This window comes from Rissa tridactyla, chromosome 7, assembly GCF_028500815.1.
Source record: "Rissa tridactyla isolate bRisTri1 chromosome 7, bRisTri1.patW.cur.20221130, whole genome shotgun sequence".
NCBI lineage: Eukaryota > Metazoa > Chordata > Aves > Charadriiformes > Laridae > Rissa > Rissa tridactyla.
In genome coordinates, this window is record NC_071472.1 from 54,683,951 (window position 1) to 54,695,044 (window position 11,094).

Below are 11,094 nucleotides of genomic sequence, written 5' to 3' on the forward strand. Positions count from 1 at the left end.
GTACCACGCTGTCCTCCCCGACTGTTTCCCAAGAGGGCATCAGACTCCCACAGCTGCAATTAGCTGATTGCCAAAGACAAAAAATCCCCCCAGGTCACGGCTATGCCCGACAGCCTGGGACATTTAGCTTTGGAGGAGCACAGCCCCCACGTCGCCGCCTTTCCCTGGTCTCTTCCCGACCAACTGGTACCATCCCCGTTGAATCACCGTCCCATGACTGCTCCCCAGTGACTAAGTGCCAGAGCAGAGTCCCTGCTGTCATTGCCTGCAGGCCACAGTGAAGATGCTCACTGGGCGCGCGGCTGGTCTCACGCCGAGGCTGGTACAGGGTTCAAAGCGGGCTGTTCCCCTTCTTACCCTCCCGCTAGCCAGGGGAAGGAGACACTGAGAAACCTCCCTTGATTCAAATATACCTAAAAGAGGTTTCTCTTTCCCCTGCTCTACGCCCCCACAAAAGCTTCGCGTTGCCTACGGAACCTCAGGCAGAGAGATAAAATAGTAGCGCACAGTTTTGGTTGAAATTTGTGTGTACCAGCTATTTATTCACAGCTTCAGGAGACGTAACAAGCTCAATTTTCTGCTTGTAAGGACCAGCCACATCAGCATGGGTCTCCGGCAGACAGCAAAACCCATCCTCCTCCTTGCTCCAGCCAGCCGGGCTGCAATCCCTGGGGCCAAACTCCCCTTCCCAAGCTTGGAAAGCCCAGAAACGCAAGGAAATACAACAACTTTAAAAGACATTTATTTCCACTGAAAACTGTTCAATGGTACAGCTCGCGTTGCTTTGGCACGTTCCCCTCCTCGGGCAGGACCCGCTGGGAGCGCAGCCCTTCCACAGCCCCGGGGCCGCAGGGGCTGGGTGGCCGCAATGGAGGAGGTAAATCACAGCCCCGGCAGCACCCAGAGCTCAGTTTCGCAGGAAGCACGGCTCTGACAGATGTGCAAACCAAAAGTCTGTACCAGGACCTGGCACCATCCCTTAAGAAACCAAAATATGTGCTCACATACCCCTTTTCAGCTGCCCCTTCCCTCCAGCAGCTATTGCTCAGGCTTACAGGGCTGTACGGTATTATGTCTACTCTGGAGAAATTAGCTCCCAAGTTCTGGCTAAACCAGAGGCCTCTCTGCCAAATCAGACTCCTCTTTGCCCAGCAACAGCCTTAGAAGGCTCCAAGAGCTGCACTGCTGTGTTATTAATTTAACGAGCACGCCCTGATGAGTCCCAGCCCCCACAATCTACATCAGCAGCTTCGGAGGTGCAACCCTCTAACTCAGCTCACCTGCCAAGAGGTTTCTTATTAAGCAGAAGATGAGGGTGTCTGAGATATCTGGGATCACGAGGAGAGGCCATGCTCCATCCCAGCCTCCCATCTCCTCCCCGGCACTGCACAAGCCCCCAGGAGGTTGCCCAGAGCAAGCGAGAGCAGCTGGAAAGCACTAGAGCAAGGAGAGATTATTTTAAAACTATTTAAACACATGCAATTGAGTAGGTCCTTGAGCATCAGGCAGAGCCAGCTGGTGTCAGTCAGACTCATCTGCCCCAGCTGAGCCAGATTATAACCTTCATCAGTTAACAGCAATTCTTGACACAGCAGTGCCCCAAAAATACCAGCCGTTCCCTACAGGGTCTGGTGTTACTCTGGGGATAAGGTCAGATCAAGCATCCGATTATGTCCCTTCTCATCAACAGCCTGTCCCACCCCAGTCCTGCTAGGGACTAAACCTCAAACTTTTAATTAAGTTAACAGCAGTCGCCATTATCGAATTCCAGCTCTGAAGAAACACAGCAGTGTGCAACATCTTCTTTGTTATTTCTAACCCGAGACCACTGTGGGCTGCGCAAGGACAATCAGAGCTCCGGGACCAGAGCTCTGGGGGCGGGGAACAATCCCACCACGAGGAGTCACGGGTTTGTGCAGGGTTGTGCCCCCTGGTGCCAAGCCAACACCTTAGGACAGGGCTGGCGCTGCTGGCTGAAGACAAGCCTGCAGCAGAGGAGAGGACGCGGCTGTCGTGCTGCCCACTCCAGGGGGTGTCTCCAGGGAACCCCACGCTCATTTTCTCCCCAGCGCAGAAGAGCAAGAGCTTCTTCACGTTGGTGCTTCCTGGGGCTGCAGGACTCGGAGGCGGTCTGTAAAACCTTCAGTGTGCTTGCCTGCTTTTTTTTTTTTTTTTTTTCAGCTCTCTTGGACCTTGACATTTGCTTTTCCGCCCGCATCAGAGCCCCTGTGGGGGTGTCGCTGGGTTTGGCTTCTGCACATCACCGTATCCAATATCCAGCTCCACCTGTATCCCCGTCGGCTGCAAGGAGAAACAGAGCGGAGCTTAACCTCACACTGCTGGGACTCCACAGGCAAACCTGTACATTCCTCCACCACCTGCCCCAGAGCCCAAAATCCCCAGTTACATCCCCTTGAGGGTTTCCTTCTGCTGGTGCCCTCATTTTGACTGGGTCTGCTGAGCACGGAGATACAAACAGAGAATGCAATTTAGTAAAGAAGGAATATCTTGCTCCGAGATATCCCCAGACACACGGTTATTTAGCACACCCAGGACGCGTTCCACTGCCCGGCACACCGTCCCATTTGGATCAGGCAGCAGAGCGGGCTCGGAGCCAGGAGGCTCAGCCAGCGCTGCCCTGAACGAAGGCAGGATTCAAGCCAAAGTCACCTCTGCAGGTGTCGGAGCCAGCCCTGCGGGACCCTCGCTGCCCATACGCAACCAGGAGAGTGGAGACGAGCAGGAGGAACACAGTGACCTGAACTGGAAGTGGTGCCACTCACTTAATGTGCCCGTAAATACAAGCTCAGGCTGTTGGGAACAGATGCTCTTCTCTTCCACAGCACACAACCAGGCTGCGTTTGCTCCTCTCCCACTGCCACGGGTCACCCAGTGATCCTGCCCTACCCCCAGGAGGAGCTCTGAAGCCAAGGCCATGTCACACAGCCGCTTCTCCATTCCCAGAGGGACTGCTCCGGGGAGCCTCACCTGCCGGGGTGACTTCGCTAAGGAAGCGACGCGCTGCATGGTGGCTTTCTCCCAGGCGGCTTCTTTGATCTCCAGCAGCACCCGGGTGCTGGGCACAAAGCTCCAGGAGCGGCCGAGGGCTGGCTTCAGTGCACCCGTGCTGCTGTCCCTTGTCACCTGGTTAGTCACCTGCGGCACAAACAGGCTTATCGGTGCCCAGGAAAAGCGGTGCCACTCGGTGTAATGAAACACCAGAGACCACCAGGAGATAATGGCCAACCTGCCACTTCTGTGAAGTTTTTTGTCTTCTCCTTCCTGGCACACCTGTGCCATCCCCTCTATCCCAGACACGTACTCAGGTAGGAGCTCACTCGTATCTGCAAGCTGCAGTGGCTCCTGGTGCTGAAGCCGCTTGTGAAGTTTAACTTGGAGCCTCCAAGCATCCTTCCAGGCACCCCATCCCTGTCACTCTATCCCTAATCAAAGCAAAGGGCAGGACTGTCTCGACACCTTCCAGTGCCAGCTTGAGCAGACCACCATTTTGTGTGGTGGCCTTCCCAATTCAAACACATTAACTGTGGTCACAACCACCCCTCTGGGCGCATTGAAGCAAAGGCAATTACTTGGCCAAGAGCTGGGGAAGACTAGAGCGGAGCCCCTTCCAGTCCCCAGCTCCTTCCGCACGATGCAACGCCCTGCAGTTCCTCCAAGGTAACTAAATAGGAAGGTACTTAGTAAAGCCCCTTAAAAGAATGGTGTTACATCAAAAACACAACCAACCTTTCAATCTGCCTGGAACTTAACTCTACTTTGCTCAATCAAGTGAACGCCTCGTTGGCTGGGGACAGCAACAAAAGCAGGGAGCAGATCAGCCCTGTTCTTGCTACGCTCACTAGAACAAGACACCCATGGGCTGCATCGAAGCAGAGCTACATCGGGGAGCAGAGGGCTCCTGCTCAGCTGGGAATGGGGTCCCCCCTCCCAGGGGATCCGAAGGCTCCCCAGGGCTCCTCGCCACGGCACACGCCAGCACCTGAAGGACAAGGTGCAGCAACACTCACCACAACAGCAAGGCTGAACTCCCTGGCCAGTGTCTTCAGCTCCCTGGCCAGCTGCATCATGATGGCCAAACCTGGAGGAGGACAAAGCATTTGGGTGTTTGCGCATCGACCCTCCAAGTCCATCTTGGAGGCAAGTGACAGCTGGATTTGCATGAACACTAGATTTAGTGCCAGTGCTGGTGTTCGTGGGCACCTTCAACCCATTTCCATTACCAGCACCCCAATGTACCCATTGCACCTGCACGCTCCAGGGGACCCCGGCCGAATGGATGTGGCATGGACAGACCAACCCCTGAGTTGTCCCAACATCCTTCTTTCCCATCTTAGAAGCCCTGAGGCCAAAAAACCCCTACAAAAGCACCAGGAGCTCCAGACAAAGCCGGCCAGGTTCATTTAGCAGGTAGAGGACCCCTCTCTGCAGCTCACACCATTCCTACGGCCCGTGGCTGTGAGGGGAACCTCCTGTGACAGCACTGGCTGCCACCCAGGCATGTAAGACCCTCTCTCGAAGGTGTCTGAGGGGCCTCTTTGGCATCCCAGCCAGCGGAAAGCCCCTCCCTCACTCCTGATTTATGGTCCTTTCCGGCAGAAACAGCCTCAGGGGAGCTTTGCAAACCGTGCCAGTGACCACCACGTGTCTCTGACACCGTAGGCAGAGGTTTTACTCTGCGAGCAAACTGTTCAGTGCCTTCTCTGTCCCCTGGACGGGTTTCAGACCACCGGCATGAGCTTGCACAGCCCCAGCCAGCTTGGACGTTTGCCGGTAACACCGCAAACAGACTCCTGTTTTATCCAGCTGCAAAGGAAAAGCTGGAAGCAGTCGCACCCCCATCGGTCCTGCCCCAGTTCCAGGCACAGCACACGTGGGAGGAAGATGCTCTTCAGGAGGAGCAGAGAGGTCTGGAACCTCACTGCACATCCTAACGAAGCAGCTCACCCTCCGACTGCTTGCCGCCCAGCAGCGGGTAAATCACGGCCGAGACAGAGTCGATCACCACCATCTTGAGAGGTCCCGTGGAGCTCACGACCTGAAAGGAGGAGGCACCATGTGCAGGGTGGAGTAACAAATCCAGCAGTTTCGGAGGTCGTGAGCTACACAGAGGTTCAAATGTCCCCAGGACAGGGTGATCTGGTGTCAGTTGTCAGGCAGACAAGCCTCGCTGCCTTCCTTGCAGCTCCGGGGAAGGGAAGGAAGCCTGGAGCCTTGCTCCTACCTGCTGGGAGAGGCGATCCCGCAGCTCCTGCAAGGCGCTCAGCATTTCATAGATGTTGAAGACACGGACCACCTGGATCCGCTGCAGAGCCTCCAGCTGCGGCACAAAGTGGCATCAACAACAGCCTCATCCCCTCCAGGACCCACCATATTCCTCCTGCCTGGCTGCTACCAGCTCTTTGCTGGTATCACGCCATGGAGACAGGGACCCTTATTTCTTCCCCATTTGCCTCCGTCCCGTGAACACCGTTGTTCCCACGGCACTGATGGAAGCAGCAATGCGGACTGAGCTCAGGGAGCAAGCCCTCCCCTTCTCCCCAGGAAAAAAAACAAAGCGCGGTGTCTGTCCCTGAGCGCAACACCCACCCAGCCATGGGAGGAAGAGTTTGGACCCAAAAAAGCCCATGGGGACAAAGGCGGAGCTGGAGAGAAAAGCAGCCTCTGGAGGTTGTCCGCAGGCAAGAGCCAAGGCAGTTTTAGCATGGGTGGAGGAGCAGCAGCAGGGCCAGCTCCAGGGGAACTTGCCTGCTCTTCCTCGGCCTGCGCCTGGGCTCGAAGCATCTGGTAGAGACGAGAGGCAGTAAATCCCCCCGTGGAGTCGAGAAACAGGACGTGCTGCTTGAGGCCGAGAGACACGCTGGCCACAATGCCCATGCACACCTGGAGAGGCAGGGACCGAGCATCAGCCAGCCATCCCAGGCCCCTCCGCTTCACACGCCTGAAGGCATCTTCACCCCATCCGTCCTCTCCCCTCCTCTATCCCACTCACCTGCGTCTTCCCGCTGCCCGGCGCTCCCATGAGCTCCGTCATCTCCCCCGTGTACAGCCCAGAGTCCAGCAGCTGGTCCAGGCTACAGGTTGAACACAAAGTGGGATTATCAACACATCTTCCGGCAGAATGGCAGAGGCATCGGGAAGCAGCAGTCCCTAGAGCCCCCTTCCCATACGCCGACAAGTGCTCCAGGCTCTCTCCGCACTGTGGGCAACCACAGCTCCGCAATGTGGAGGATACGAGAGGATAGTCCTGAGCTGGAGAAGAGCTGTGGTTCTGGGAGCAAGGTTTGGGTACCCGGGGTCTCTCTGCACAGTCGCTGTGACAACCCAGCGAGGAGACGGGGGAAAAGAAGAAGTAAGGAGATGCAATACAGTAACTCATTTCCGTGCCTGATCTAGACAGTTTGGATCATCATCACTCAACGGTCCTCCCAGATCCCCAACCCTCCTCTCTGGAGCCCTCAAGGGAAAGGCTGAAGGCAGCGTGTAGCAGTGTAGAAGTGGGACACACAACCAGCTCCCAAAAGGCGCGCAACGACAACGGCAACGTCACTCCCTCAAGGGATGCCGACCAGCTGGCTCTGCAGCCACAGGACGTGAAGAATAACCGTCTCTTGCTCACAAAAGGCAGAGCCAGGCCGTGGCTGGAAGTTTTTAAAGCAGTTGTTGGGGATGGTTTGGACACCCCTGAGCCGGCTCAGGGCATCGCCACATTGAAATTCAAAGCCTGCGCTGGGCAACCACGGACTTTTACAGCAAGCCCGCCCCTGGGGAAATCTGCTGGCTCGCCAGATGATGTACCCACCTCGGGCTCCCAGTGGGCAGGATGGCCGTGGAGCTCTTGAGCTCCTCATAGAGGTCTGCTCCGTTGGCGGGGAAGGCAGAGAACTGGGCCAGGAGCACACGTCTCACTGCAACCAGCGCCTGGTGGGCAGAGAGATGTCTGGAAACGGGACTGAGGAAGTCCAGGGCCAACAACGTCTGCTGCAGAAGGTCCCCCCAGACAAGCCCATCCAAGTTGTGAGATGAGCAGCTCTGAGCTCCCCAATTAACGTACCAGGACTTAGGAGTCACCCTTTACCTTGTAAGACAGGGAACACTTCTGGGCAACGTCCTCCAGGTCTGATGACACAAAGTCCACCACTGCAAATAACGTGAGGGACAAGAATTCAGAAGCCAAACCCAGACAGACCACAAACACCAAAGAGACGACCAGCTTAGACAAAACCTGCCTGCACCAACAGGGAAAATGTCTGTGCCCTCTGCCAACTCTTCAAGGGGAGAAGAAGGATGCCCCACAAAATGGAGTACTGGAGGATTTTCCTCTGAGATGGCCCTGCCACCCATTGCAAAATGAATCAGGGAGAGAAACTGGTAAAAATTCTCCCCGTTTTCCCCAAGAACAGCCCAGCTCCATTTGAAAGCTGTGGCCACCTAAGAGAGTCCCCTTCTGCCAGTGTACCAGTCTCAGGGGCTAGTGACTGACCCAAAGTGCCAGCCCTGGGCACGTGAGGAAGGGCTAAAGCCACAGAAATTAGAAGAAATAGTGTCCCCATCTCTGCTCCCAAGAACTACTCCAAGATTCACTTTTTCAGGTAGATGTGTATGTTATTGGTTGGAAAAAAACCCCAAACAAACATGTTAAAAAGCAGTTCTTATAGGAAAAACAAGGATTAGAACATCCATGTCTCCAGCACCCACAGGATTTCACAGACTCCATTTAACAAGAATAAAATGGTCTTTTCCTCAGCTCAAATCCAGTTGCTCAGAGCAAGTAAAGAATCCACCTGAAGTCTTTTCCACCCCCTCCAAGAGCAGGCCTTGCCCAGGGTGCAGTGTGCCAGGAGCTTGGGCATTTTCAGAGGGGAAAAAATGCACAACCCTCCCAAAATACCTTCTAAAAGCCATAATTGATCATCCCTCAAAGAGCCTCTGCAGAGACCCCTACCATGTCCTGCTCCTATGGGGGAGTCCTGAGTCACCATATCCACCCAGGGGGACCCAGAAGACACCCAGCAAGGAGGACATGGGAGGGATACCAGAAGGATAAAACCACAAAGGCAGCAGATGTTTTCCAGGGGCTGCCCCACAGCCCAGACCACCCAGGCTGGCAGACGGGCCCTGCACGGGAGGAGAGCGTGGTGCCACTCCAAACATGCAGGGGATTGATGTTCCCCAAGCCGAGACCCCGCCGCTGCCCCGTTACCCGTCCTGATGCCGTTCGCCCTGAGAAGCTGGATCATCTCTTCGCTGAGACCAGGGCAGAGCCCAGCCCGCAGGACCACCATGTCCCTGGCCACCCCCAGGACGGAGCCCCACGGGGCCGGGAGGGGAGAGGAGACCTGCGGAGGAGATGGGAGAGGGGATGTGGCACTGGACCGTGCCTGCCCCCGCAGCTGCCCGGGCTGGGAGGTGGTACCCGGCCTGCGTCGGGATGGGCGGTCGCGGCGAGCGCTCGCTCTCCTTCTTGGGCCAAACAGCCCCAAATCCCGCAGCCAGCCGCGGCACAGCGGGCAGGGCATCCCCATCCTTTAGCGGAGCCCTTCGTGTGAGCAGGGAAAGCCGCAGGAGGAGTGTGTGTGTCCCGTCCCCCCCCTCCATCCTCACCGCCCTGCGCTCCCTGTGCGCCCCCGCTCCCCCAGGCACCCCAAAGCCGCGCTGCCCCGAGACCCCCTGCCCGTCCCCTGCCTGCTGCCCTTCCTGCTTCCTGCAGGCAGCGGAAGAGCCGCCCAGGGCTCGTACTCGCCCTCCCACCTAGCGGCGGCACTGCCGGGCTCCAGCCCCGGGGCCACCGCTCGCCCCTCCGGGCCACCGCGGTCCCTAGAGAGGAACCGAACGGGGCTTTCCATCCTCAGCCCACCCCACCCCCCCCCGCGGGGGCCAGCAAAGGCTCTGCAAGCAGAGGGGTCCCCGGGTGCTGCTGGCACCCAAGGGTGCTCCTGGCAGCGCACTGGGGGCTTCAGCGGGCAGCGCAGCCCCACAACCAGCGGGGACACCGGGGGGGGGGGCTGGGAGGAGCAGAGCCGACCCAGGAGCTGCAGCAAAACTAAAGAAAGGAAGCAAAAACAGACAGTAACGCAACAGAATAGAAAGAAAACAGAAGAGATAAGGAAGATCCCTTATCTATAGCAGCTCCCCACCCCGACCAGCTGGGTTTAAATGCCCCGCAGCACAGGTGCCAGCAATCCACAGCCCCCCCACAGGCTCTATAAATAACAGAAGCAGAGCCTGGGCTGGCTGGTTTTTGGGGTGGATGGTGCTGCTGAGGTGACCTGGGCAGGCTGGCTCAGGAGTTGAGATGGCCTGAAGGAGAACAGAGAGGTGAGGCTGCTCCGGTCTCATCTCACGCAGCTCTGCGTGTTTCTGAGTGGGCCTTGTTTTACTTTTAAAAGCACAGCTTGTGTTCAGAGCTGGGCCCTGCTGCTGGTGTGACTGGGCAGACTGGTGTCCCCTGCAGAGCTGGTAGGGTCTGGGTGCTCACTGAGGGAGCAGCTGATGTGAGTAGGGGAAAAAAACCCACTTTAATTATAACTTCTGAAGTTATTTCAGAGGTCAGCCTGAGCTATATGCAAACACTTCAACTGCCCTAAACTTCCATTAGGGGTTTGGGGGCAGCTCTAAAAGGGGTCGCGTGCAGCTTTACCCCCAGGAGAAGGTCTCTAATGCTGCGTTGGGGAAAAGCTCAAGCACTGGGTGCTGAGCACAGCTACTCCTGCAGCCTTGCTGTGGCTCTAGAGATGCTGGAGCTCATCCTGGAATTTTCTGGAGGGCAATTTCACCGTGGTCCTTGCTGGTTCTCTGGAAGGGCCTGGGTTAGAAGGTGGCTTGGAGCCAGGAGGTAAGGTGGGATCCCAGGGCTGGGTTTGGCTGGACTCATCAGCCAGTGGTTGCAGGGTGGAAAACGAAGGCGAAAGGGGGGAAATCTTTGCTGCCCCCCAGGCGAGGAGAGCTCTGTCCCCGATGGGGGCTTGCTGCAGGGGAGGCCGAGGGCTGTCCCCATCCCTGGCTGCCGGGGACTTGAATTTCCCCAAGAAAAGGGTCTCTTTGCTTTCTCAGCCGAGGCCTGAAGAGGGCCCCCCACGCCCGCTGCTGAGAGCGCCAGCCCTGCCGGGGGCCACCGCAGCGCCCCTGCCCCAGCTGCAGCGGGCACAGGGAAAGGGGCAGGAGCCCGTCCTGGGCAGCCGCTGCCCTTCCCTGCCCCTGCGGTGTGATCCCCAAAATACAGACCAAGGGGAGCTCAGGCCACCCTTAGCTCTGCCTTGAACGTTAGCAGCAGCAAACGCAATTTTACTTCGTAACTTAATTTACCTGAAGTACCTCCAGTGCTGCTGCTTGTGAAAGTGAAGCCTTTGTTCTGGATAACCTGAGAAAGGCTGCGCTGATACTGTGAGTGCTGAAATGAAGCAAGCAGACCCTTCTCTTATACTTAAAGCAATGTGGTTAAGGGGTTTCTGGTGTGTTAGTCCCCGCGAGTCCTAGAAAAGCGACCGTACGGAGCCTATCCAAGGCAGGGATGGTCTCTTACACCCTCCACAGATGTGGCCCTTGTGCCTGGAACCTACCCCTGAGCAGCTGAAGGTGCGTGAGCTCCCTGCGACTGCTCTGCGGGTGGTGTGCTGCACAGGGACCTCCAGACTGCTCTGCAGTCACCTCCTGCCTGGGGACCAGGCGCTGCTGTCGGTGCAGGGTGAATAAAACAGGAGCCCTGAACAGTGCAGCCTTGTGCCAATTCTTGCTGCATAAGATCCACAAGCCCCAACACAGATCACCAACGTTAAAGATAATAGACTTTATTTTTTTCCCAGCAGAGCTTCAGTGTGTTGTTTTCTATAGCTCAGTTCTGCGCCGTAAGCCTGATCGAAGCAAGTGAGCTGATAATGGTCAGCCTGTGCTCCCCTCGGTCATTTCCCCATCCCTGCTGCCAGTTCCCCCATTTGCTTTTTAGCTGGGATGCTCATAGGTACGCTCGGGAAGGCAAGGCCTGCATTTTGAGGGAGACAAGTTGCAAAGCAGAATTCCCTATTGACTGTAACACCTGGAAAACAGGGGCGTTTGAAAGGCTCAGCTCTTCTGGAGCTC

At 56.8% G+C, this 11,094-nt stretch overlaps 1 protein-coding gene across 3 annotated transcripts; it reads right to left on the reverse strand.

The window, feature by feature from the left end:
• Window positions 1-720: 720 nt before the first annotated feature.
• RAD51D (RAD51 paralog D) lies at window positions 721-8,738 on the reverse strand. 3 transcript variants are annotated; one of them, XM_054210101.1, is made up of 11 exons: window positions 8,704-8,738; window positions 8,222-8,357; window positions 7,097-7,158; window positions 6,821-6,939; window positions 6,011-6,092; window positions 5,767-5,901; window positions 5,243-5,338; window positions 4,966-5,056; window positions 4,029-4,099; window positions 2,989-3,156; window positions 721-2,301 (listed from the first exon to the last, which is right to left on the reverse strand). In XM_054210101.1, the coding sequence occupies exons 2-11, from the start codon at window positions 8,301-8,303 to the stop codon at window positions 2,218-2,220; spliced, it is 990 nt and encodes a 329-aa protein (XP_054066076.1). In that variant the 5' UTR covers window positions 8,304-8,357; window positions 8,704-8,738; the 3' UTR covers window positions 721-2,217. The 3 variants fall into 3 exon arrangements, with proteins under 3 accessions (XP_054066076.1, XP_054066075.1, XP_054066077.1); XM_054210100.1 differs by lacking the exon at window positions 8,704-8,738 and having other exon boundaries at window positions 8,222-8,625; XM_054210102.1 differs by lacking the exons at window positions 721-2,301; window positions 2,989-3,156; window positions 8,704-8,738 and adding an exon at window positions 3,172-3,443 and having other exon boundaries at window positions 8,222-8,625.
• Between the last annotated feature and the right edge of the window lie 2,356 nt (window positions 8,739-11,094).

Excerpts from the sequence above, each read along its gene's own strand:
- RAD51D (XM_054210100.1), bottom strand. The coding sequence starts at position 8,543 with ATGGGGATGCCCTGCCCGCTGTGCCGCGGCTGGCTGCGGGATTTGGGG. Across the intron at positions 5,057-5,242 it reads GGGATCGCCTCTCCCAGCAG|GTCGTGAGCTCCACGGGACC; the intron begins GTAGGAGCAAGG and ends TCCTCCTTTCAG. Across the intron at positions 3,157-4,028 it reads AGTTCAGCCTTGCTGTTGTG|GTGACTAACCAGGTGACAAG; the intron begins GTGAGTGTTGCT and ends TTTGTGCCGCAG.